General features: G+C 54.2%; 7 protein-coding genes across 7 annotated transcripts; 5 read left to right on the top strand and 2 right to left on the bottom strand.

Annotated features, from left to right (window-relative positions):
- Window positions 1-416: 416 nt before the first annotated feature.
- On the top strand, window positions 417-3,596 carry MYCGRDRAFT_100176 (Na(+)/Li(+)-exporting P-type ATPase; the record flags this gene model as incomplete). Its single annotated transcript, XM_003852102.1, has 1 exon — window positions 417-3,596. The coding sequence occupies one exon, from the start codon at window positions 417-419 to the stop codon at window positions 3,594-3,596; it is 3,180 nt and encodes a 1,059-aa protein (XP_003852150.1).
- Window positions 3,597-5,975: 2,379 nt separating this feature from the next.
- MYCGRDRAFT_109442 (uncharacterized protein) lies at window positions 5,976-6,907 on the bottom strand (the record flags this gene model as incomplete). The annotated part of the gene is made up of 2 exons (XM_003852626.1): window positions 5,976-6,080; window positions 6,133-6,907. The coding sequence occupies 2 exons, from the start codon at window positions 6,514-6,516 to the stop codon at window positions 5,976-5,978; spliced, it is 489 nt and encodes a 162-aa protein (XP_003852674.1).
- Window positions 6,908-8,281: 1,374 nt separating this feature from the next.
- MYCGRDRAFT_104452 (uncharacterized protein) lies at window positions 8,282-11,303 on the top strand (the record flags this gene model as incomplete). The annotated part of the gene is made up of 1 exon (XM_003852103.1): window positions 8,282-11,303. The coding sequence occupies one exon, from the start codon at window positions 8,291-8,293 to the stop codon at window positions 10,166-10,168; it is 1,878 nt and encodes a 625-aa protein (XP_003852151.1).
- An 827-nt stretch (window positions 11,304-12,130) lies between these two features.
- Window positions 12,131-15,097, top strand: MYCGRDRAFT_93152 (uncharacterized protein; the record flags this gene model as incomplete). The annotated part of the gene is made up of 1 exon (XM_003852104.1): window positions 12,131-15,097. One exon carries the CDS (start codon window positions 12,131-12,133, stop codon window positions 15,095-15,097), a length of 2,967 nt encoding a protein of 988 aa, XP_003852152.1.
- A 1,083-nt stretch (window positions 15,098-16,180) lies between these two features.
- Window positions 16,181-17,676, top strand: MYCGRDRAFT_109444 (uncharacterized protein; the record flags this gene model as incomplete). The annotated part of the gene is made up of 2 exons (XM_003852105.1): window positions 16,181-16,568; window positions 16,622-17,676. The coding sequence occupies 2 exons, from the start codon at window positions 16,187-16,189 to the stop codon at window positions 17,326-17,328; spliced, it is 1,089 nt and encodes a 362-aa protein (XP_003852153.1).
- Window positions 17,677-18,342: 666 nt separating this feature from the next.
- On the bottom strand, window positions 18,343-19,244 carry MYCGRDRAFT_58850 (uncharacterized protein; the record flags this gene model as incomplete). Its single annotated transcript, XM_003852625.1, has 2 exons — window positions 18,343-18,719; window positions 18,814-19,244. The coding sequence occupies 2 exons, from the start codon at window positions 18,910-18,912 to the stop codon at window positions 18,486-18,488; spliced, it is 333 nt and encodes a 110-aa protein (XP_003852673.1).
- Window positions 19,245-24,642: 5,398 nt separating this feature from the next.
- MYCGRDRAFT_86044 (uncharacterized protein) lies at window positions 24,643-25,642 on the top strand (the record flags this gene model as incomplete). Its single annotated transcript, XM_003852106.1, has 2 exons — window positions 24,643-25,040; window positions 25,153-25,642. The coding sequence occupies 2 exons, from the start codon at window positions 24,643-24,645 to the stop codon at window positions 25,640-25,642; spliced, it is 888 nt and encodes a 295-aa protein (XP_003852154.1).
- Between the last annotated feature and the right edge of the window lie 1,175 nt (window positions 25,643-26,817).

The raw sequence follows: 26,817 nt of genomic DNA on the forward strand, positions 1-26,817 counted from the left end.
CACCACTAGATTCCACCTCCTCGGAGCCGATACCCCAGAGATCTCCAGAAGAAGGACAGGACTATTCCCATGCTCGGACGTATGACATAGTGGTCTACTAACCTTCAGTCTAAGTCAGACTTCTACTTACATCCGCCAAGAATCTACAACTCTTGGGTACCAAGACTGACTTTCTTGTCGTTGTTGCCCGCGGACGGCTTGATTTAGAGGCCGTTGGCATAAGTAACAAGGCTGCCCACATGCTGGGCGGCCATCTTACTCAATCATATCTTCGAGGACTATACTTTCACTCCTTTCCGCCGCACTGCATTCGTTATACGACGGCCGGATGAACAAAACCTTTTAGCATTCCTCACCCCACCTTACCCGCATCCCCTCTATTTACCTCCCTCTGCGAAACACGAACAAACAACACAATGGGCAACAAGCCCGACACTGCTGAGGCCCATGTCTCTGGCCAATCGAACAACCCCATGAGCCAACCGGCGCATGCTCTTCCCTGGAAGACCGTCGTCGAAGAGCTAAAGACCGATGTTGACGATGGTTTGACTGCCTCCGAGGCCAAGTCAAGGCTGGACGAATTCGGTCGCAATGAGTTGGGCGATGGAGGAGGCGTCAACCCGGGAAAGATCCTCACCCGGCAGATTGCCAATGCCATGACGCTCGTTCTCATTATCGCCATGGCGGTATCCTTTGCCATTCAATCGTATATCGAAGGTGGCGTTGTGGCCGGTGTTATCTTCATCAACGTGGCTGTTGGTTTCATTCAGGAATTCCAGGCCGAGAAGACTATGGACTCCCTGCGATCGCTGAGTTCTCCAACTGCTCAAGCCGTTCGTGACGGCGAATCTACCACCATCTCCACCCAAGAAATCGTTCCTGGCGATCTGGTCGAACTCAAGACTGGAGACACTATCCCCGCCGATGTCAGACTGACTGAGGCGGTCAACTTCGAAACCGACGAGGCTCTTCTCACTGGCGAGTCGCTTCCGGTCCGCAAAGCAGTCGACGATATTTTCGATGCCGACACCGGTCCAGGCGACCGATTGAACGTTGCCTACAGCTCTTCAACCGTAACCAAGGGACGTGCTACCGGTATTGTCTTCGCTACTGCCATGTGCACTGAGATCGGATCTATTGCAGCTGCTCTCCGCAAGAAGGACAGCAGACGCCGCCCTGTTAAGCGTAGAGACGACGGATCCGCCCCCTTCTACCGATACTTCCAGGCTGCTGTACTTACTGTCACTGACGGCATCGGCGTTTTCCTTGGAGTTAACGTTGGCACTCCCCTCCAGAAGAAGCTCTCCCGGCTCGCGCTGTTGCTCTTCTTTATCGCTGTTGTCTGCGCCATCATCGTCCTTGGAGCCAACGAATTCCGCAACCAACGCGAGATTATCATTTACGCTGTTGCTACAGGTCTCTCCATGATTCCTGCATCCCTGGTGGTTGTCCTCACAATCACGATGGCCGCCGGCACGAAACGAATGGTCGAGCGAAACGTTATCGTTCGCAACCTCCGCTCCCTCGAGGCGCTTGGCGCCGTCACCGACATTTGCTCAGATAAAACTGGTACCTTGACGCAAGGCAAGATGGTGGCGAAGAAGGCTTGGATTCCAGCCAAGGGGACATACACCATCGGGGAATCCGACCAGCCATTCAATCCGACATTGGGCGATATCAGCTTCACCAAGAAAGAGCCGCGAAATGTGGAAAAGTCGGATGAAGAGAACAAGTCCAGCTACGAGGAGCTACTACAAAATAACGAAGCTTTGAAGGACTACCTTCGCGCTGCATCGCTCGCCAACTTGGCCACTGTACACCAGAACGATAAGGGTGAATGGCACGCTCGCGGTGATCCCACTGAGATTGCCATTCAAGTCTTCGCTTCCCGCTTCCAATGGAATCGCAGAGCATCTGTCTCGGGTGACAACCCTGCAATGAAGCTTTTGGTTGAATTTCCATTTGACTCCGATGTCAAGAAGATGAGCGTCATCTACAGGGATCTCCAGAGCAAAGAGATGTACGCCTTCACCAAGGGCGCGGTTGAGCGTGTTATTGCCTCTTGCACGTCCTACCTCGATTCCGAAAACAAGCCTGTGGAGATGACCGAGGAGTTTCGCGAGCAAATTCTGGAGAACATGGAAGCACTGGCCAGCCACGGTCTTCGTGTTCTCGCTCTTGCCAGCCGTAACTACAAGGAGTCCTACGAAGAGGGTCAGGAGGTCGACCGTGCTACCGTTGAGTGCGACCTGATCTTTCGCGGCCTCATCGGCCTATACGATCCACCACGTCCCGAATCTGGTCCATCCGTCAAGCAGTGCCACGGAGCTGGTATTGAAGTCCACATGCTTACTGGTGATCATCCTGGCACTGCACGAGCCATCGCCGCTCAAGTCGGTATCTTGCCCAAGAACATGAACGAGTTCAACAAAGAGACCGCCGATTCCATGGTCATGACTGCCGGACAGTTCGACAAGCTCTCAGACGACCAAATCGATGCTCTTCCGGTCCTACCACTTGTCATTGCTCGCTGCGCACCACAAACCAAGGTCCGCATGATCGAAGCCCTTCACCGACGCAAGCGGTTCGTCGCCATGACCGGCGATGGCGTGAACGACAGTCCTTCTCTCAAGCGCGCAGATGTCGGTATTGCCATGGGCCAAGCTGGTTCTGATGTCGCCAAAGATGCTTCCGACATCATCTTGACCGATGACAATTTCGCCAGTATCCTGTCCGCCGTCGAGGAAGGTCGCCGCACATTCGACAACATTCAGAAATTCGTGCTCCATCTCCTCGCCCAAAACGTCGCTCAGGCCCTGGTCTTGCTCATCGGTCTTGTCTTCAAGGACTCCGACAACCTCTCCGTCTTTCCCATCTCTCCTATCGAGATCCTGTGGATTATCATGATCACCAGTGGTATCCCAGACATGGGTCTCGGCTTCCAAGAGAAGGCGCCCGACGTTCTCCGCCGCCCACCGCAGTCCCTCAAGCGTGGAATCTTCACCATCGAGCTCATGGTCGACATGGTCGTTCTCGGTGTCTGGATCGCCGCACTCTGCTTGGCCGCCTTCGTCCTAGTCCTCTACGGCTTCGGCTCCGGCACCATCGGCAGCGGCTGCAACGAAGATGTCGGCGACGGTTGTGGTCTCGTCTTCCGCGCTCGTGCCACCGCTTTCGCCTGTCTCGTCTGGTTTTCGCTCTTCCTCGCGTGGGAAGTCATCGACATGCGTCGCTCGTTCTTCCGCATGCAACCCGACTCTACCCGCTATCTCACCCAATGGATGCACGATGTATGGCGCAACCAATTCCTCTTCTGGGCTATCGTCTTCGGATTCGTGATGATCTTCCCGCTGTTGTACATTCCCGTCATCAGCGACAATGTGTTCCGTCACTCGGGCATCTCTTGGGAATGGGCCATCGTCTTCATCAACACGATCTTGTTCTTCGTTGGTGTTGAGGGCTGGAAGTGGGCGAAGCGAGTATACTTCCGTCGCCAGGCGGCCAAGTCGACGGGTGCGGAGGCCGACTTGGAAACGAGGATGTTTGAGCGATACCTCACGCAGAGCAGCCAGGACGAAGAGAAGGAGAAGGTCTAAGCTGCTTCGCACGGATGACGAATATGATGATTTAATTCTACTGTTATTATGGGAGGTCATCTACGGCGTTATCTTGGGATCCCAGATCAGGGGAGTGAGGCCTTTTGAAGTCGCAACTTTGCTTGCGAGCTCGTGCTAGTGATAGCGTTTTTGATAAACTGCAAATACACCAATATGTGTTCGAACATGACATGTCCACGCCCCATCTTAAGACGAATTCTCTCGCATCGCAAACATCGGATGTCGTTCTACCGCTCTCCCTGTATGACTTCATTCTCAAGTCCACGTCGACGATCCCCATCAGTGTCGTCGACGCAACGCACATCGACCGATATCACAAAAACCCTCTCCTAGTCTTCGTCATAGTATGCTCAGCACGTGTCATCCATAGGCTACGCAGTTGACCAAACCTTCACTCCTAGTTCATCCGACGGAAAGCATCGTCTCGGCTCCCGCCAGCACTTGCATTCTTCACAACTCATCCTCAATGGAAATTGAACCATTCTCAACGCCGCCCACGTATTTTCAACGGGTCTCATCGTGGAGAACCACCGCTAGTACTATTGATGTTCGAGGCTTCTCGAAGCTTTTGATAGAGGAGGTGACTACTGTGCCTTAGTTTAACGGTCGGCAAACGTCACTGCGGTATGGCTCGTGGGGGGCACGTCAGCGGCTTTTTGATAGCATCAACTGGAATGGGATGTTGTTCTAGAATGATGCTTCATTGAGTCGTAGAGTGGCATGAATGCCACGAATGCATGGTTCGCTGCGTGGTGTCTCAATAGGTCGATCCGATGGTATATGCTGTCCTTGTGATTCGCTCGATGGGACTTATTTGCTGAAGTGCCGAATCAATCGGACAAGGACAGTGTCTAGATTCACTCTCCTTGCCGACGATGAGTTTCACGTACAGAGTCCGGGCACGATGGCGTGATTCGAGGTGGCTTTCTCGATTGAACGTCGTGCTCAGAGCGTTGAGGGTGAATAGCCACGACCATTCGAAGGTTCGTTGAGTTCTGTCGAAAGTCCACTCAAATCGAGGTGAAGGTGTCAGCAGACCCTCCGATGAGGCATACAAGGTAGCATTCTCGATGCTCATTTCGAACCTCGCCTGCTCGAAATCCGGCGGACGACGCCGTAGATCATTCATCGGCCATCATCGAAGGGCCCGTTCGAGCAGTCTGGGACCTCTGGATGTTGAAGTTTGAAAGTGGATGCTCCCTGTGACTGACCGTTCACCCGGCCGATAGTTACGATCCATTACCGGCAACGACGCTATCACCAAGGTCGTCGCTCCGGATCACCAGCAAGCTCGACGACTCTCGTTGACTTCATCCATACGTACAACTGGTGCAGAATTGTATCATACCTTTCGTGCGCGATGTGAGATCTGTACCGTCAGTTTGCTCAGATGTTCTCGAAGCATCGACGTGTAAGGTCAGGGTAAAGTCTGGAAAGATTGTGGAATAATGCAAAGTACCAATCGACGAGACGTGATTTGGTGGAAGAGATGTCAAGTTCTCGACCCGAACGATGGCAGAGGGCGGACACGGCGGGGTCCAGGTGCTCGTAGAGTTTAGAGTCGACCTGGACTGCCGGTCTCGCTGTGACCTGCGCAATGTGGAGGAGATGAGGTTGATGAAATGCTGAAGCGTCGGCGTGCTGGAATGGTCTTGAGCGACCAGACTGAAGAGATCCATGGTACTCGCCGCGCGGCTTCGTGCGATGGATAGTGGTGCGTTCGACCTGCAGCACAGCTATGAGCGGAACGTAGACCGCGCGGTGTTTTGCATTGCCATGGATTGCTGCTGGACCTGGTTGCAGTGGTAAGCAGACATGCCTGGGAATGGTACGACGCGACTCGCGAGGTTGAAGTGAAAACCCTTCAATACTTACCTCGACTTCACATGTCAAGAACACGCCGAGACTTGCACCATCAGCACCATCAAATACAAGAGACAGTTTCTCAGAACCCATAGCACGTTCAAGCCACATGTTTCTATGTTTCTTGTCTTTCGGCCGTTGCGCCAGCCGGCCGGATTGGCGGTAGCTTTGAAACCAGGAACGGCCGAGAACACGTCAAACGGCTAATAAGGTACGAAGCTCGGGCCGGTGTGGTAACCTTACCAGATGTCTGGGATGAAGCATGTCTGTGACGCTGTCGAAGTCTCAAAGAGTCAAAGACACATCACGGACATGGTGACAGCATGGAGCTCGTTGGCTGTTTGTCGGCTGGAGAAATCTGGACCGGCAAGGTTCATGCATGTTTGACATGTGAATGAGGTACCTTGCAATCTTTGCGGTGTAGCTTTAGGTACATCTGCTACAGATTGCGATTATGTTACATGCAAATCAAATGCAGTGCAATGCATACTCACCTCATGCCTTGACCTTCCCGGCAGCTTTCTTGCCGCCGCTGAATCCCACACCAAGCAGGAAGCAAATGCGTGTCAGAGCGCCGACATACACGAAACCCAAGTTTCCCTTGGTAAAGAGTCAGTCATAGCTCAATTTGATAGGTCTCACCCAATCTTACCCAATACATCGAATTCCAATCCCAAAAGCGGTAGTAGACATCCCATCCCACAGCATGCACAGAATACAAATGCCCGAAGTCGGCAATGAGCAGACCCAAAAGGAACATGTTCCAGACGCGACGGTCGGTAGTCGCCCGCAGCACCAGAGCTTCGTTCAACGCGAAGACGAAGTACATGTTTGCCAACTGCGTCAGCACGATGGTTTCGCGGAAAGTCACGCCGGAGATGAGGGGTGCAGTCGTGATCTCCATGGTAAGGTCCATGTATTGTTGCTGCTGGTAGTGTGCATAGTAGGCTCCTACGAAGGTCGAGACCGGTTCGATGTAGAGGAAGAAGGCGGAGTAGAGGAATGGAAGCGGTCCATAGTGCATTTGTCGAGCCATGGTGGGTACTGGTTTGAGAGATCGATGTAGTGAGACTGTTCCTGGTTTGGGGCCGGAGAGTGATGTGGTCTCAGCCGTATGACCTCAGGTGCAGTGGAACACGCCCTGTGCGGAGTGAGAAGCTGACGAGAGCTGCGTTGTATGCACGTTGTCCGCTGATGAAGGGGAGTAGTCTGATTGATTACGCGGTGCCGTCGCATGCGTTCTTTTGGTGATGATAGTTCAATCCGGTGGTATGGGATTGGTCGCGGAAGAGTGTGGAGGAGGTAGCGCGGCGTCGGCGACAGCGGAACGAGAGAGGAGACGAATCAGTCGTGGCGTCCGTAGTCCGTACCTCGGAGTGCTTGGCCGAGACGAGACGAGGATCGGTACTAGGTAGTAGTTTGTTTCTGCTAGTGAACGGTGCTTGCCTCGCACTGAATTCAATGATGGGTGAGAGACTAGGTACTAAGGTAGAGAGTACCTTAAGGCAAATGCTCGTGCAGGTGACGATTCGACGCAGGCAAAGCCAAGGGTACCGTACCGTAGTTCTACTGTCGACCAGCTGGGACGACCAGAGACTTTTCTGCACCACTTCCTGGCTGAGAATAGTCCCTGCGAGTCGGACTCGATCGGTCTTTGTACGGAACTGAGGATTCCGGCCAACACCGACTGTACGATCGAGGCCGTCTCTCTCGCTGTTTTCGTCAGAATGAGAAAACCCGTACCACTCCCCGTGTGATCTGGTCCTCGAATCATCCATGTTGATCTCCTCCCTTGACCGCCGCCAACAGGACTGATATTGAATTAAATAAGTCCACCGAGTTGCCCGTGCTGCAAGCCTTTTTTGCATGACTTGTTCCCCAAACAGCATCCCCGGCTCAGCCCAACACTCCTTTTAATTGGCCCTTACCCGCGCCACAACCTTCTCTTCTCGCAGCACGCCCTGCTTACTACTACGCCATCACCGCCCATCCTCCTCACGCTCTCTTCTGCCAGCTGCTGCGCACCGGCCCATCACCGCCCAGCCTTGCCAGGCCCTGCTGTTCGCCGTGACGCTCTTTTCCGGCGTCCTTTGTACTGATCCTCCCTCTCTCTCTCTTCACTAGGTGTGATCACTCTCTTCCGCCAGTACCTCTCGTCCACCGCGCCCTCGCGTCGACGCAGGTCGGACTCCTGCCGGGAACCGCTCCCGACTCCGCCCACCAAAACCACACCTCAGCTCCCCGGCCAGGACCAGGAGAGACTAGCTCACGACCGCGCAAATAACACCATGCAGACTCCCTCCTCCGAGTCCTTCACCTTCTCTCAGTCACACGCTTTCCACGCGTCCCACTCCTCGACCTCCGCAGCGACCGAATCGTCTCAAGCTCCTCCGACATTCCTCGAACCGCTCCCAATTCCATCCCGAAGCGAACCATCCGAATATGGTGGCCTGAGTACAAGTGCTGGCATGAGGAGGCTGTCTCGTGACGATACCGGCAACGACATGCACGTGCCGGTAGCCCACGCGATTGAAGGTCCCAAGGTTGGCTCGTCAGGCGAGGAATCGATGCGCATACAACGACGTGCTCGCAAACCATTGTCCCGTCTTCCCAGCAACAACACCACGTCCACATCTGCCTCTTCCGCTGAACCCAAGATATCCTTGTCAAGACGGCTTTCGAAACAAGCCACTAACGCTTTTCGTGATACCGTTCAGCGAGCGACACACACCGTATCGGGAGTATCATCAAGTCGTAGCAGAAGATCGAGCACACCGAATCGGATCGAGTTTGGGACGGGCTCGCAGCCCATGAGCGTGACGGACGTGCTCAGCCGACCGCCGACTTCACCCTCCAAGAGAAGTGCGAAGCAGTTCGACGACCGACCTCGGAAACATCGTCCCACCTTCTTTCCTCTTGGAGACCGTAAAGACACACCAGCCCCTCCTACCTTTGGCGGTTCAAACCTTCCAGTACGACCGGCAACTGCCAAGAGCAGCGCTTTGGGGATGATTTCGATGGGTGGAGAAAACGCAAGGAAGGCAGCGGCCAGTGCCAACATGTCATCCCCATTTTTCACCAGACCGGCCTGGTCCACTCCAGAGCAAGACGACATTCATACTCGCAGGATCCGCCTCGGCTCGTTAAGCAGTGCGGCAGACAGCGGAGCAGACCTATCCATATATGGAGACTCGGACGCATCCATTCGCGATCTCGACGGCGACATCGATATGGACCATGCCGAGTCGGCAACACCTGCATCCTACGACTTCACCAAGACACTCCCTCCCGAGATAGTGATTTCAATCTTTGAGTATGTGGACGCTCAGGACCTTCATTCAGCCGCCCAAGTCAACTGGAAATGGAACGCCATGACCAAGGACACCCAGGTCTGGCGCACAGTCTTTTTGCGCAGATACCAGCGACAGGTCCTCACCGATCCAGCTCCAATTCAAGTCGGCGGCGCCGGCCTTGGCCGACCTAACAGGCCAAACCAAGAATGGCGCAAGATGTACCAGGCTCGTCTGGAGCTGGAGAAGAACTGGCGTGCAGGTGCACATGATGCGGGCAAAGCGGTATACCTCTCCGGACACACAGACTCTGTCTACTGCTTGCAGTTTGATGAGGAGAAGATCATCACTGGTTCGCGTGATCGAACCATTCGTGTCTGGGATATCAACACCTACCAGTGCCTGCGCGTTATTGGCGGTCCCAACGTACGTCCTGTCCTTGGACCTAAGGTGCTCAGGACAGTTGACTACCCGTCATTCCACATGGCCACTGCCAGTGTCAATGGTACCGCCTACGGCAACAGCATCTACCACACCCCGAGCGAATGGCACGACGCCAGCATTCTTTGTTTGCAATACGACGACAAGATTCTGGTTACAGGATCTTCCGACTCCGACCTCCTTATTTGGGACATCAAGACTTATCAACCGATCAGGCGTCTTAGGAAGCACACTGGTGGCGTCCTCGATGTGGCACTCGATGCAAAACACATCGTTTCCTGCTCCAAGGATTCTCGGATCATTGTGTGGGATCGTGAGACATACGAGCCAAAGGGCGAGCTGACTGGCCACCGCGGACCCGTCAACGCCGTGCAGCTTCGTGGCCACCTTTTGGTCAGCGCTAGTGGAGACGGCATCGCTAGGCTGTGGGACCTCAACCAGATGAAGATGATCAAGGAGTTCAGCGCGAAGGAGCGAGGTCTTGCTGCTGTGGAGTTCTCCGAGGACATGAAGTACGTCCTTGCAGGTGGCAATGACAACATCACCTACAAGTTCGAGACCGACACTGGCCGTGAGGTCATGCAATTCACTGGTCACTCCCAGCTTGTCCGTTCTCTCTGGCTTGACAGCGCCAACGACCGCGTCGTTTCCGGCAGCTACGACCTTGATCTTCGTGTCTACGATTTCGTCACGGGACAAGAACTGTGGCGAGGTGAGGAGTGGACCACATCGTGGATGCTCGCAGCCAAGTCCGACTACCGCCGCATCGTAGCTACAAGCCAAGATGGTCGAATCCTTCTGGTCGACTTCGGCATCTACAAGGGTGCTCCGAACTATACCTCTCGAGACGGCAACGTCATCGAGAACCTCGATCTGTTGCGAGGAACTGATCACACGACCGAAATCGTCTGGCGCAACCCCGTCTGGCCAAAGAAGACCTCGAGCCAACGTCACTAGGAGGACGGCTGGCAACGATCCCCGTCTGGCACTGAGCCCAGTAATGGAAGCGATCAGATTGAGGTTCACGCTCCCGGCCTAACCTTCAATCAGGCCATGTATCACGCTTTCCATCATACCTTCGGTCGGATCCTCCGCGATGATATCAGGCCAACGACCAGTGCTTCCGACTCTGCCATTCCAACTCCGATATACTACAATCCAGATCCAGCAATTCTCCCGCGCCTTGCAAGTATTACGTCAGCGCATATTCTAGCTTCTGCGCCTCGGTCGAGAACCGCTAGCCTTGCTCCTGCTTTGCTTGCTGCAATGACCGCAAGAGTGCATGCTTCAATGCAGCGCTTCGCGGACGAGACGGCAACCTCATTGTCAATGAGTGCCGACTGGCCTCCTCCCGCGTCTTTGCTCAGCAGCCCGCGCCTGACCCCTTCAAGTCAGCACAGCGCATCATCAGACGACACGACTTTCTATGAGGACTGGATCCGCGTTGCACCAATCGATGAGGACCCTGACGCCCCAAACCCTTTCACAAGCTCACGATCCTCTCCGTCGAACAGCAATACCATTCCAGAAACTGCGGTTGACGACTCGCCCTACGCAGATGATGAAGCGATTCAGACGATGTTGGACAACCTTTACATTCCTTCAGCATCAACCATATTGGAAGAATTCCATGCACAGTCTCGCGGTGCAACATTGGATGCGCGCCCGGAAGCAGTTTCAATCCCACGCCCTGCATTGCAGCGTTCTCGCGCGGACAGGAGCACATCCACGGGTAGGCACTCGCACTCTCGAGGGTTTGGTGCCTACATCAATAACTTCATCAATGGTCCTACCCGCGAGTCAGTCGCCGGTTGGGATAAGAACCTTCAAAGCGCGCTGGAGGGTCGGGAGTTTGGAGAGAAAGATCGTGGTATTCGCCATTGAAGACTCGTCTGTCGAAGTCAATTACTGGACGGTGCGAAGCATACATCTTTTAACAACACGGTGTTACACAGAACATCATTAGGGCGTTGCAGGAGGCAATGAAGTTGACTTTCTTCCTGGGAGTCAAGGCTGTTTCTGTATCATCGAGAAGCGGTCTGCGTACCATTCAATATTGGCGTTATTCGGATTCGAGCATTACGACTAAGCTGGACCGCAGTCGGCTGGCGGTCAACGACTGGGCATGGGGTTTCATGGGCGCAATCTGGAGTTTGAGATGTCACAGGTGTTCCTGCTGTCTGTTCGTTTTCCACTGTGGGACAAAAGATGAATGTGCGACTGCGATGACTACTGCATTGCTGATTTACTCTAGCATGAGGATTTTTAAAACATACATTCGTTTGATTATGGCGCCTTCTTCGATCTGGTTGTGCTGTATCCTTGTCAAGGTGATAGAGGTTGAGGCTGGTGAAGTGGTGGGCTTAAGGTATGTCGACATCTGTCTGAAGCTGCTTCATCCATAGGGCTGACAGAAAGTCGTTGCACAAGGTCCCGGCGTGTTGCGTGAATGCTATCCGCCTGCCAACGACCTACATTGGAGAGTGACTTCGTAGTGGTCACGAATTGCAACAGTGAAGACTGTGGCTACAGCGGTGAAGAGTGTGTTTCCTCCCGGCCCTGAAGGTCGCAAGGAAGTGGACCAAGTGAATTGAAGGATCTTGCTCGCGCAAAACATGTCTTCTGAGGATCATGAAGACCTCCTCCTCACCGACAAACCACGACAAAGGCAAGTGAAGTGGAACACTTTCTGTTATTGTCTCGCATTTCCACCTTCACGCGAGGTGAATTCACATTCACTTCACCTCGCTTAATTTTTCGACGCTAGAGCCTCAGGCAGAGACTCTCCGTTTGCTCCCTCCCAAAACTTCCAGACACACCACCGAATCTCTCCAATTCTTCACCACCGACGACATCTCCGCATCTCACCACAATCACAACCACACCGACACTCGCTCGCAGCGAAGCTGCGCAAGCACCATGGCCGAGTCAATGGAGATCCCGTTCGGATTTGTCCTCCTCATTTTCCTCGTCGCCGGCATTGCAGGCCTTATCGTAGGCGCAAACCTTGAGCAACCCACCCCGAAGCTCAAAGTCACCGCGATGCAAGAGTCCTCCGCTCCGAAACCGACTCGCGCCTCTCCTGCCACCACCACCGACGCCGCCCACCCGTACCGCCGCCAACTCCTCGCCGCCGACGCTGAGAACGAGCGCCTTCGCCGCCAGCTGAGGGAAGCGCGTGATGAGGCTACTCTGGCGCAGGCTTCCGCACGAGAGCAGGCCTACAATGCCGCTCAAGTCGAAGTAGAACAGCGGAAAGAGAGCAGTGCGTGGGAAGCGAGAGTGGAGAGATTGATGGTGCGGGCGGAGGGAAGTGAAGCGAAAATTGCGCACTTCAAGATGATGACGAAGATGGCGGAGACGGCGAAGGAGATGGCTGAAGAGAGCAAGGAGAGGGCGGTGAACGAGTTGCGCTTGCGTGAGGAGAAGCAGCGGCAGGAGAAGAGGGATGTGGAAGAGGAGGTAATGAAGGCGGAGAGCAGGGTGAGGATGGAGGGGAGGGAAGATTTGAAGCGCACGCTGGCCAATTTTGCCGCGGCGCAGGAGAAGGTGAAGGAGGTCTCGGCGGAGAATGGACAGTTGAGGGAGAGGCTTGCCGCGTTGGAGGCGTGGTGCGCTGCGCAAGTCTTGGAGCCGACTGTGCAGGAGAAGGAGGAGCAGGAGGAGGAGGAGAAGCCGGAGCCGCCCGCCTCACCTGATGCTGAAGGCTCACACAAAGCCGAAGCTGGAGATGAGGAAGGAGCGACCGAGGAACCAGTGTCGTCGCCAGCTGAACAAGAGCTGGTCGAGAGCGAGAGCGAGTCGGACGTTGCTGGAGAGAGCGGTGATGTGCAGGCTCACCAGAGTGAGCAACTGCCACCTCTCCCGGACTCTCCCAAGGCGGAGGAGTCTACTGAGCTCTCCGAAGCTTCCACCGAAGCTCCCGGCAACCAAGCGCACGATGAGGAGGAAGCGGCGGCCAGCCCACCTCCAGCGGAAGAAGCAGATGTCGTTGAGCAGGTGGAGGAAGTGGCAGACGGCCCCCATCCACCAGCGAACGACTCTGCAGCCACGGACGGCGACGAGCAGTCGAATGAGCCGACGTCTGTCGAGCAACGCGAGCTCAGTCCTCTCAACAAAGAGCTGGTTCTGGCGCTGGAAGAAGCCGCTCGAAGCCCACCCCGAGCAGCGCACCCGGAGGACGTTGAGCAGGACGTCGAGCCAGCGATTGAAGCTCCAGATGACGAAGATGAACCCGAGGAGGTGAGGTACAGCCCACCTCCACCTGCAGAGCAGCATGTGTTCGTTGATGAAGCTATTGAGCTCGAAGACGCGCCAATGGCAGACGAGGAGACGCCTCTCCGGGATCTTTCGATCGAGCATGGAGAAGAGTCGCAGGCTCTCGACCTCATGGACGTGGACGATGCGACCAAAGGCGACCCTGATGATTCAATCATGAGTGGCTCGACCGACGACGGTTCCCAAATCGAGGAGTTCACCGATATCTACGAGCATGTTGAGCAAGATCGGGACATGGTCAACAATGGAGCTACCAACCACGGGTTTGATGTTGCTCAAGCAGACGATATGCTGCGCCAGTCCACAGTCCCTTCAAGCCCGCACGATTCGGCGAGATGGATTCCAGGAATTGATAGCCCGCATTCTCACACGAAACACCGGGACCTTGACAACGATCAAGATATGGACCAGAATGGCGGCCAAGACGAGACCGAGATGAACGATCAGCACATGGGTGACGCTGCAGACGCGTTTGACGCTCCAGGTCTCCCAGATCTCTCTCGAGGCGTTCAAGGAGTGAGTGGAATGACTCCGGCATTGTATGATTTCCTCAAGAAGAGCGCTCAGGCGAGCATGCAGACGAGTATGCAGTCGTACGGCTCTCCGGAATCGCAGGATGCGGAGATGAGTGACGACGACGAGAACATGACCTGGGAGAACGTTGATGTCGATACTCCTGCCGTCTCATCACCACCACAGGAGAGCTACAACATCGACATCCCGTCGTCGGGTCGAGACTACCACCCCCCTGCTGCACGTCCAATGCCAGCAATCTCGCAAGCGCCATTACCTTGGGCACCTTCAAAAGCGCCAGGATCCTTCCTTTCATCATCATCAGCCACCTCGCAAGCGCCATCACCTTGGGCACAATCGAAAGCGCCAGGATCATTCCTCTCATCATCATCATCAGCCCCCGTGGCGAAGAAACACACCCCTATGATCTACACCCCACAAGTGTACACCGTTCCACCACCAGTCCGCACCTCGTCCAAGCTTAAGCCCTGCGGAACATGCTTCGGCAACGTGGTTGAGCACGACGAAGGATGCGAGACTCTGAAAGTGCAAATCCTCATCGGCGGCTCGGGACATGACCCGCTCTGCAAAACCTGCAGTAAACGCCAGTCCACCCACGCCGGAATGAATTGTCCGCTGAAGACCAAGATTCCCGCCGATGGATTCCAGATCGAGGGCTTCATTGCATTGACCGACTGTATCAATGGTGACTGTCACGCCATTGAGAATGATCCTCATCTCTTTGACTGCTTTGTTGCGCAGATCGAGCAGATTGCGCTGTTGGGAGGTGAGCACATCGAGACCGGCAAGGCCAACGAGGATGTCGAGAGGGAGAGTGGACCTCTGAAGCTCAAGAATGATATTTCGTTGCGGATGCTGGATCAAGATACCGGTTCGCACAAGCGCCAGAAAGCAGTGCATTTCGCTGAGCCGATCGAGCAAGGACCTGCTGTTGTGTCGACGCCAGCACCGAAGCCGAGATCGAAGCCAAAGGCCAACAGTATCTTCTTCACGCCGCAGAAGAAGCCTGCGTTGAAGCAGCCCGCGACTGCGAATGCGAATTCATCCAATGGACGTGCATCTGCACGCAAGTAAATCGCTCATTGATTGGAGCGTCAGCAAGCCAGTATGTCAGGAAATGATTTTACGGAGCAGAGGAAGCAGGAAATGCAGAGAGAAGATTTTTGCGATGGACAGAGAACTGAGCAAGGAAGGGAATCGGCTTTGCATGACTATAACGGCGGTCTCTCCAGAAATGCCAACGTGCATAAGAGACGAAGTGTGCGACAGAGCCTATGCCGTAGATACGATTCCAGTACTGATATGAATGAATATGAATACACTCGATAAGTCCGATGCTCTGAAACCGTTGATTGTCCATTCCCGTGCTTGTGGCCGATGCGTTGAAGACCGTGATGGAGAAGAATTGCATCCTAGATCGTTGACAACAAGCATTCGAGCATTGCCAATTTCCAAAGGCAGAGATCATTGTTCAAGGATGTGGTCGTCGCGGTCATGTCCTCTGTTCTGCTGCTCAGACTGCGCACTCCAAGCTAACTACGGTGCAAGTCTGGTGCAGTGTGAGAGGTGGAGCATGATCATGCGATCCATGTTCTGGACGAGGTATGTCCAGGACGAAAGAGGAGAAAGTTGGAGAAGGGCAGGACCCCATGCAAGGGGCGACCCTGCCCGTTTCCCTCCCGCCGCTTCCCAGCTGAGCTTCCCGTTCATCACAAGCAACAGCACAGCAAACGCACGACGGACAGTAACCAACAAACAGCTGCCCTGTTCTTGCCGAATATCTCACCCAATCTGACCTCTTCTCCGTCTTTCACCTTCTTCGACTACCGTACTCACTCTCACAACTTCTCACACTCCTCCTCTCTACCACAACACAACCACAACACCCACCGATCAATGCCCGTCTAGCTCGTCTGCCCCCAACCGCCGCCCGCCGATCAAACCCTTTCTCGCCGTGCGTGTGAACCCCACTCCACATCCCAACTTTCTGGGAATTTGAATTTATGCTAAACCTCTGCGCGTGCTACAGCTTCTTCCACTCGACAACAACAACACACCTCCTCAAAACACCCACCCTCTCACCCCCAGGACCCATTCTCCCGGTCCATCTCCACCCTCCACGACATCACACCACCACCCGCCTTCACCATCACCGACGCCATCATGTCCGCCGAAGACAACTCTCCCGTCCTCGACAATGGCATTGACCAGCTCGCCGATAAGATGGGCGGTCTCAACGCCGACGAGCGCCCGCGCACCGAAGAAGAGTATGCCCAGGCTCAGCTCACTCTCCGCGCCATCGTCACTTCCAAGGAAGCCGGTGTGATCATTGGAAAAGCTGGACAAAACGTTGCCGACCTTCGCGATAAGACTGGCGTTCGCGCTGGTGTCAGCAAAGTCGTTCCTGGCGTGCACGACCGCGTTCTGACCGTGACTGGTGCCCTTACTGGGATCGCCGATGCCTACGGTCTTGTCGCCGACAGCCTCGTCAAAGGCGCACCACAAATGGGCATGGGAGGTGTCGTTGGCAGCCCCAACACTCACCGTAAGAGCTTCCACATGATACAGGACGAGATAAACAGCTAACGCAAATCACAGCCATCCGTCTCCTGATCTCGCACAACCAGATGGGCACTATCATTGGCCGTCAAGGACTCAAGATCAAGCAGATTCAAGACGCGTCTGGCGTGCGCATGGTCGCTCAGAAAGAGATGCTTCCACAATCCACCGAGCGCATCGTCGAGGTCCAAGGCACACCCGAAGGCATTCAGAAGTCCGTGTGGGAGATTGGCAAGTGCCTCATCGACGATGAGCAGCGCGGCTACGGCACTGTCCTCTATAGCCCAGCCGTCCGCGTCCAAGGCGGCGCTCCTCCAGCAATCAACGGTGCTAGCCCTGTCGGGTTTGGTGGAGGTGCTCCTCGCAGCTTCGCCCGCACTGGCAACGGTGCCGACTTCACCTCTGGTGCACCAGCTTCTTCCTACCCACCTCGCCGTAACGGCGGCTCCGACGCCGGCCCGCCTCCTGTCGTCGAGGATGGCGAAGACATCCAGACTCAGAACATCAGCATTCCAGCTGATATGGTCGGCTGCATCATCGGTCGTGGTGGCAGCAAGATTAGTGAGATCCGCAAGAGCTCTGGCGCACGCATCTCCATCGCCAAGGCTCCCCATGATGAGAGCGGCGAGCGCATGTTCACCATCACCGGCGGTCCCAGCGCGAACGAAAAGGCCCTCTACCTCCTCTACGAGAACCTCGAAGCGGAGAAGATGCGCCGCAGCCAGATCCCAGAGGCTCAGGCATAGGGTGTCAACCCTTGTGGACCTTACTCCGGCAATCACAACCGGATTCCGCCGTCTCTTCTCGGTCATTGAGACCGTGATCTCACTATCATCCGCTTCGACAATCAAACTGGAAATCAAACCTCGACATGCTTCTCTTTCTTCACTGCCGCGGTCTGGATATTCGACCACATCCTCATTCCCTCAACGCATGTCTAATGACCATTATGACTTTACGCTTCGACGACCACATCAGTCCGAACGCCTATTGTCGTCTCCCCAGTGTGGCTTCTTTATTCCACTTCTGCACCTCTCACTCTTTACTCATCACATACGCCAACCCCACGAAAATCCAACATATCTGCCGCTACCGTCGCCCGCCGCCTCGTCCGCCCGCTCCTCACCGATAGCCACCACGACGACATCCCTTTCCGATAACGACACTCATCCCCGAAAAGTAATCCCTCTTTGGTCTTCGCCAGGAACTTAATGCACATCCGCTACCACTCGACATCAACTCAATCCTCTTGGGTTCTTGTTCCGGACGAACTCGACCCTTTCTCTTCCCTCACCGCGGACCTCTTCTGAGATGCGACATGTTATGGAATGAAGAATTATGGAACTTAGCGGAGCACGTGTTCATGTTTTGTATGGAATAGCAGCGGGAGGAAGGGCTGCACTGGAATGATTGGCTCCACAGGGCCGATCAGTGGAGTGCTGAGTCTTGCCTTCCTGCGCCTTTACGGGGGACTTTGCAATGTTGTTGCATAGCGCGATATACCAATTTCAATTGTGCTGTTTCACTTTGCTATGATCTGACTCCGCGTCGTTGTTATGTGGTTGATCGTGAGTAATGTTTTATTGATGCCTTCTCTCTCCTGACCTACATGAGACCTTTATTTTGCTTGTTCACATCCGCGAGAAACCGTCAAGTCATGATTCAATTGCGTGTCATTCCACGTTGTAATGCCGCTGTTGGCTGAGCAAAAACGCCTATACCCTCCAACCCAAGTCCTGCCGAAATCAATCAACACCGTTATAAGAAACGCCATTCAGTCCAAGCATTCCAGTACCCATCCATCCATTATACTCCAGGCCTTGAAAAATCCATCCGTCCGGTACCCACCACCACTACCATTCCGCCCACATCATCACATTGTCTTGTCTCCCACATCCATCATTCAATTCACCTGACACAACAACTCCTGCTCCAAAATGAATTTGCCCTCCTTGTACTTCTCCGTGCTCTCGTACGCGCGGTCGTACTTCCATCCCACCACCTCTTTGCACTGTCGACAGCAGATGTCCCGGACCACGTGTCGGCCGGTCGTCATGTTGCGTTCGCCCGCTTCGCCGGCCAGGATGTTGACGACGGTGTTGAAGAGGTAGGCTTTGCCGTGTTGACCGCGGAAGTTCTGTGAGGAGGAGAGGGATTGTCAGCGGTGGGTACAGTGGGAGTGGGTGTGAGGAGGTGAAAGGGATGGCGGATGGAAGGAGGGAAGAGCTTACGCGGCTGACGATTTCGTCGTGGTCGGCCAGATGGGTTTTGCAGGTTTTGCAGCCGTAGACTTTTTTGGCGTCGAGGTAGATGTTGTAGGCGAGGCCCATGGTGGGCACTCACGGGTGGGAGAATGGACGGAGAGTGAGGAGTCGGTGAAGTGCACCGCCGAGTGGAGGTCGAACGAGGCGGTGGTTGAGTTGTTGTCGGCGTTCACAGTGGGATGCAGTTGTGTTGTCGGCCGTCTGTCTGATCGTGGTAGAATGGCCGTCAAGGCTGCAGGAATTGGGAGTGGTCACGAGGAAGGTGAGAGAGGATGAGGCAAGTAATGACGGGGCAGCTCGACGAGGCGACGACTATAGAGGTGAGGAGCGAAGATGGTCGGGGGGATGAATGGAGGTTACGATGGACGGTAGGGTATTGGTGATTCAGAGTAGGAATTGCGATGTAGAGTTTCCAGGATGTCCAGAGGAAGAAGGAAGTGACATCTCTCGTCCGGTGAACAACTGAAGCTCTCACTCTCGGGAGGGATGACCCTGATTGCCTGATTGTCGTTATCATAATGCGGGGCAGCCGAAAGGCGGAGTCCAGTCCGATCGATTTTGGAATGGAGCAACTTGGCAACGTCCGAGGCTTCTTTGAAATACATTTCGCAACCTCAACACATTGTGCCGACAAAGCGAAATCGGCCAAAGAAAGAGCCGGCCCATCTGTGCTGCTTGTCGTCTTACGCCTGGTTCACAATTCCCGTCATGGACTTCCGTTCATCCCTCCGTCGGTCTCGGCGGGATCCTGCCCAAGGACCGGAAGCGCTTCTTCTCGTTGCGATCACGTTGATCACAGCCAAGAACAAGAACACGCCTAGCGGGACTCCGAGGGCGATGATCGGTGCCAGCATTGCAAAGACAGCAAAGCCATGAAATGCCTGTTGGAACATATTCGAAGCGGACAACGTTCGACCTGGGCGATGGTCATTGGCCCGAAGGGCCTATAATAGTCGACTGGTTTTGAAAAAACCACTTAAGGTTTGATTGGCTCACAGCGAAAGTTGAAAATGCGTGTCACGTGCAACACGGGATTCCGCTCTGTCTTTCGACGACGATGCCGCCGGCAGGCAAAGGGGGGTCCTAGGGGGTCTCCCCCTAGAAAAGAAAAGCAGCAGACTTCTACCCTTATGTCGCACTATTATAGATAGTCCTTCGGGCTAACTATTTGAGCAAACGCAGTGCTCCGGCGAAAACTGCAAAGCTTGGCGGCAGTTTGAACGGAGTACGGAGTGTAGGCTCGGCGATATGCTTCATGCTGTGTGTGCCTGCCCATGTCGATCGAACGTCTCGAAGCTTGAAACACAGCTCTGTGCTTCCTTTGATCAGATCGCTAAAATTGGTCTCTCGACGAGAGTTTTTCTTTAGGCGCAAAAGGTATCAACGATGAGATGAGGTTCACTGTCAAATGGTCACGGATGCAACTCACACGTCACACGTCGCTGGCAAAATCAAAAGGATAGCGCAGTTTCTGCCAAGACTCTTTGGAAGCGATTTGAGCACCTTTGCGTCTCGTGTCGAAAGCACAGATTTGTTCACTCTTTTCTGCCGTTTCGACATAATCGCATCCTCACAACACCGCACCGCGCAATGCTATTCTACGTCGGCATCGGTAAGATGAGAGGAGTCGATTCGCAGGGAAACGAATGGCAAGGATTTGGCCCTGAGGAAGAGCAAGGAGAGGAGTGTACGCGAGGAGTCGTGTCGCGTTGACCTCTTGAAGTGGAAAACGAGGCCCAGCAATGTTGGAACGAGAAACGAGAGCCATTCTCGTGAACTCCAATGCACTATCACGGTTTGCAATGCCTCCCACTTGCCAGGATCAGTCCACGTCGAGATCGTGAACGGAAGCGTAAGCAATCAGCCCTCTGAACAATTTGCCATCTGCTCGCTTCAGATTCAACCTCCGCCGCACGCGGGTCAAGTGACAGCCGCTCTCAGGCGAGAAACTTGTCTTCCCATTTACCGTACCATGCTCGAACAAGTCCTGGCGTGCGTGCCACGCTACGCGCACAGTCTGGAGCACGTGCCCGGGCACTTGGTTGATGCATCCGGCCAGGAGTCTGTGCAGTCGACCGGTTCACACTCGTAACATCGGCACGTGCCATCGGCTGGGTCCTCATGTATGAAGCCGGCCTGGTTCGGAATCAGTATGTCTCTTGCGAGACTCGATCAATGCTCGACGTCTCACCTGGCCTGTACAGATTTTGCAGACTTGATCGCACTTTCCGAGAGCGGAGGGAAGCCCGGAGAGGAAGAAGAGGGCTGCGGCGACGAACGAGAATCGCATGATGATGGTGGCAAGACGTGGTAGGTGTGTGTGTTGTTGCGGTCGCTGCGATGAAGACCGTTCGTCAGCTGTGATGAACAAGCGCTCGAGTGGTTGAGATTGGCTCACGAGAGTTGTCGGGAATCTGCAAATAACAGCTGCTGCGTTCAATCTGAGCGTCTTACGAGAAAAAGGATCAGGTCAAACTGGAGGAAGTGCGGGCATTATATCCCCTTCGAATCATCCATGTCTCCTTCCGGTTTGACACTTGACCACAACTCAGCTCCGATCGTCAGTGCCACGATCCGTGTCGACGGAGGCTTGCGGAAACAAATCATTCGCTGAACGTATTGGAGTGGTCGCCGGTCATACCCGGCCTGGGATGAATGTGTCGATCAGCAGGCATCACATCGGTGCCTGGACATGCCTTGGAGCCTGCAACCGAAGCGACCACTTCATTCGATGCTCCATACGCTGCACAGCCTCCGGACACAAGCAAGGAATAAGTCATAATCCTTACACTGGGCATCGACACTTCCGAGCCGTCATGAAAGTCGAAGAATCGTGCAAAAGCATCGACGAACACATCGACAGTACTTGGTATGGCAAACAAGTACAAAGAAAGTTCTCATTCAGGATTCAATAACGTCGGGAGAAAAGACATGGTCGCCACGATCGCGATGCGGACATTGGTCGAAGATGTTCAGGGGATGGCTGTGCGCTTGACCCAGTGTCGGGTGCCGTTGACATTCACAGCGTGCCATTTGAAGCAAGAAGTACAGACCCTGGACCAGAACCACGGAAGGAGTGCACATTCCCTGGAGACAATATCGACCGCTCCAGACCATTGCCATCATTGGAAGATAATAGCGTTGTGGAGGCCGTCTCTAACATGTATGTCCCATGGCCACACGCGCAGTCCGCGTATCCGCTGTTGGCGTTGAAGCCACACTCTGTGCCCTCCGCGACGCATTTGTGTTCCTGTCGAACGCTCGACCAGACGGTCTCAAAGCAAAGTGAGGGATGACTAGACTTATCGCCATTCGTTGGGAGTAACCGAGCACGATTTGAAGTGGTGGATGGAGGGAGCTGACTGCTGTCACTGATTGACTGTGCTCGATCCTCGCGAGTCTTTCCTCGACGATTCGATGCTCCAACAAGCATGCGTTATCCGGCCTCTGTTCTCAACCCGCTGATAAGCCTCAGTGAACCCCAAGGCCGTCCATGATCGAGCGTTGGCTTCCAGTAGCCGTTTATACAGGAATCGGCCTGCTGGTATTGAAATGCTGCCAAAATTTTCAATCAGAGGCGAATTTCTGCCTGCAATTGCCTGCCGGATCGCTGACTTCGATGCTCCGATTTGTCCAGCCAAGGTCCTTGTATTGCAGCCGCTTTGGACGGCGAATTCGCAACTCTTCGCTGGCGAGGACGAGACATTTATGCGCAGAATTGTTCCAGTGCCAGTACCAAGAAAGAACCAGACCCGAACGGCTTCGGGAACATCGGTCTTGCTTCTGATATGTATATGACAGGGTTGAGAAAGTTAGGTGCTGAGACGCAGAAATGATCGGAGGCATGCACAGAAGTCTGAAAGGGCGTAGCAAAGTCGAGCGATCCCAGAGCCGGACATTTCGAGGCCAATCGACGCGTCTTTTGATGGTGTCGAGTTCCTCATGCCAGTCTCAGCCGTCGAAGGCGGGACTGGTCCGGTCTGCAGGGCGTTCTCTCGCTCTGCAATCTCGGTCGCGCTTTTGGCATCAGAGATATCGACAAAGATAAGAGTACATGAAAATCGAGCAGCATCAAACGTCCGCAGACTGTGAAATGGTATGAAGTGGCCTTGTAGTGTTGAAGTCAGCCAGTTCACCAAACATACCACGTGAATGAACCAAGACCATATGCGCGGCAAGATGTAGCGCATGTGGCCGCAGCTACACACATCTCCTTGTGCAGCTCACGCCCGTACAACACACAACGCAGCCAATCTTGTCGAGAGAGCAGTAGAACTAGAGAGGAGAAAACGCCGAGATTTTCGACAGCCTCCAACTTCCGCCGTTTGGCAGTGCGCGCGCAGCCGGGCCAAGCTTGCAAACTCTGCACTGTTCCTCTCTTCTCCGTCGCAGTGCCCATGGGCGCCGACAATGATGAAAAAAGTAGTTCGCGTCAGCCAGAGGCAGTGCAATACTGGCGACACGGTCGTCAATGACATGAGCAAGCTCAGCGGCCACCGGCGGAGGTCCAAAAATAAGTATAATCATAGAATGTCACCGTAGTGACGTTTCAGAGATTAAACTGAAAAGAACTGGAAGTAGAGGTCAGCAACTGCATCCAGATGTCCCGATTTGGATGAAAGCATACCAGATACTACACTTGATCTGAAGGGTACTGTTAGCAATGCTGTCGTCGCCGAGGAGGGGTGAAAGTGTGACATACCTAAGCCAAAAGGCAAAGAGAGCTAAAAGGAAAAGAAGAAGAAGAGAGGGTTAGAAATTCTCGTCTGAAAATACTTATACTCACTAGCGGCTGTCTGCAGGCTCCACAATCAAACTATTAGCTGAGTCATGCTTGTTGAGCCTGAGGCTGCAGTTCGTGGACCAAGAATGTGATCTCCGTTCTGAAGCTGTCCCATCAACAGCTATTCGAGGGAGTGGCATAAACGGAGGACTTCCACAACGTCTGTCGAAAGCCTTGCGAGTCTCAGTGCCGGGCTGGTCACACCAAGACTGGCATGATTGATGTCCGATTGAAGAGCATTCTGAGATACCTCCATGGGTAGGCGAGCTGAAGCACCACCTGTCTTCCAAGCCTGTTGGCCTGTTCGTACCTTAGGTTGGCTGCATTGTCCATCGCCCTGCAGTCAAGGATCCTTCCTAGGAACAATACCGCCAGCATTGACGTCTTCGAAAGAACGACAAGACGGTATCGCTGCTTCGTTGTCTCTCATCACACGGCCACATGACGAGCCGTGGACGAGTCAGACGTTGCACCCTCTATCAGCGCGCACGACGCTACGGTCCATCTTCATCACAAAGCGGCATGCTTGACCGGCATTGCTGTGGTACCTCTCCTTGCGATGATCGCGGACAGGAATGGTCCTTCAATCCGCGAACTTTGCGGCAAATGTGCTAACTTAGTATGTTCTTGTAACCAGTGACCGGGCCTTTGCAGGACATCGCAGCGGACCACAACTGCGTAGCAGCGGCAGAACAAGAATGGCTTCCTCCATTCAGCAGACAATCGAGCTCCGTTCGGAGCTTGCTCTGCGCGGAGTAGATCGGCATGCTTAACATTGTTCGAAGAAAGAATTGCTCGGCAGGATCTACAGCTGATCTGGAAGAGCTGACGGTAAGATCTTTAGGCAATAATTGTACAACAACATCGTACGACACGACGTTGGGCCCTTTCAAGGTCCTCATCGGCAGTTTTATCCAAACTTCTCGCGGCAATATCACCATTGACAACTCTACTCCGAACTTTTGTTGGCAACTCTCCCTAGACTGACAACCATCTCTAGGACTACTACCGACATGCTCTCCCAGAACATCGACAGGAGGACTACAGAAGACGCTCACGTCCTCACCATCGGCTGCCGGAAATCAGACCTCGCCGCCATCCAAGCTCGTCTAATCGTAACCACTCTCCAACAATGCCTTGGACATCCACCATCCTTGGACATCAAAACACACACCGTCGTGGGCGATGCGGATAAACACACTCCATTCGTGCAACTCGCAAAGGAGATCGGCGGCTCAGACGTCGGCAAGAGTCTCTGGACCACAGGTCTAGAAGCCGACCTGCTTGCCGGCAAAAGTGATATCCTGGTTCACAGCCTCAAGGACATAAAGCCGGCTCGGAGTTTGCGTCTTTGGATGAACTGCCGCCGGGATCGATCGTTGGCACGAGTTCGTCGAGGAGGAAGGCTCTGGTGCGGCGAAATTGGCCTCATCTGAAGGTCAAGGCGTGTCGTGGCAACGTGTACGCATTCGCTCAAGGTGATGACGAAGATTGACTACTCCTCACCGACTGATGCTCTGCAGGGACACTCGGCTTTCGAAGCTCGATGCACCTTCGTCGCCTTTCGCATGCATCATCTTAGCCACCGCTGGTCTTGTTCGTTTGAAGCTTGAGCATCGTATCACCTACCGACTCGATAGTCTTCGCTTCCCTTATGCGGTAGGGCAGGGCGCGCTTGGTATCGAAGCTTGCGAGGATGCTCCTGGAACGATTGAACTCGTGCGGTGCCTCGATCATGCGCCTTCGAGATGGAGAGCAATGGCAGAAAGGTCAATGCTGCGGCATCTTCAGGGCGGATGCTCCTCTCCAATCGGTGTTTGGTCGGAGTTCGAGGGTGAAGATATCTTACATCTGCGTGCTACCGTGCTTCACATCGAAGGAACATCTGACGTTACTGCTGAGAACGTGGCTTCGGTTCGTAGTGATGCGGAGGCGGACGCTCTCGGCATGGCCGTTGCAAGCATGCTCCTCCAAGAAGGGGCACGAAGCTTGCTCAGACCTGGAGTTCAGTGAAGGACTACGGTGCCCGCAGCAAAAACACATGTTCAGAAAGACAAGAAGAAGCGGAACCGTAGAGCCTCTTGTACGGTCATGTATCGATATTCGCTGTCGCTCTTTGGGATCATTGACCTTACCCTTCGTGACCATTCAAAGGCCTTTGCTCATTATCATCATCAACTTGGTCGTCCTTGTCCTTCCGCTTGAACAGCCACCAGTCACCCTTGAGTAGGTCTGAGAATAGCGCGCCACTATGATAAGAGCTCCTGCGCTTTATTGTTTGTGCATGGCTAGGCAACGTGCTCGATCGAGACATTCGTTGGGGGACGTCTGCCTCCACGTCGTTTGTCTCAACAGTATCTAGACCTCGACCAACGGTGGATCGACGACGGCGTCTGGGCAGTGTCGGGCTTGCCGGCGAGGGGCGGACAGGGTGGGATGTCGAGGATGCTGGACGATCGAAAGTTCCATATCGGTCGTCAGACTCACCAACCGCTCCCCATATTGCTTGAACTTCCTTCAACGTGGCCGCTCGCCGTCTTCGCCTGTGGGTCTGCTGAGTGTGTTGGGAGTGCTGGGTGTGAGTTGACTTTGACCTCGATTTAGGCACCCTGCCCTGAGACGATTGACTTCTCGGGAGCGGCTTGTGAACCAGACTCGTCGTTTCCGTGGCTTCGTCGTCATCAAGCTCGTCATCCTCGTCATACAGCGAGCCTGTCTCGTTCGTGTCGGAATCAGGCTCTCCAACAAAGCCCATTCCAGGCGCGAGGACTGTCTGAGGAATTTCAGCTTTGACGGTATGATGCTCTTCATCTTCATCGTCTTGCAGCCGCCAGCTGAGTGCGAACACACCAGCCAGGAGCAGGACCGTTCCAAGCGAAATCAGTCCAGCGTGCAAGGGGGGCAATCGGTCCATCTGCTGGAAGTAGATCAGGCCATCCAGGATCGCCACAATGTTGTAGACGCAGAAAACGAACGGATACAGGATACTCGTCGAGATGAGCTTCAGACCATGATGGAGGTAGTAGAGCTGCGAGAGCGACAGAAACAAGAAGGCCAGGACCAGAAGCCAGGGCTCAAACGTCTTAAACTGATTTTGGTGGTGCGTCAAGCTGCGTACAATGAGCTCCACTGCACTCTTCGCCAGGAGAAGTGCATGTGCCGACAGAACGCCAGAAACCAGGCCAAAA

This window comes from Zymoseptoria tritici, chromosome 5 (assembly GCF_000219625.1).
Source record: "Zymoseptoria tritici IPO323 chromosome 5, whole genome shotgun sequence".
Classification (NCBI taxonomy): domain Eukaryota; kingdom Fungi; phylum Ascomycota; class Dothideomycetes; order Mycosphaerellales; family Mycosphaerellaceae; genus Zymoseptoria; species Zymoseptoria tritici.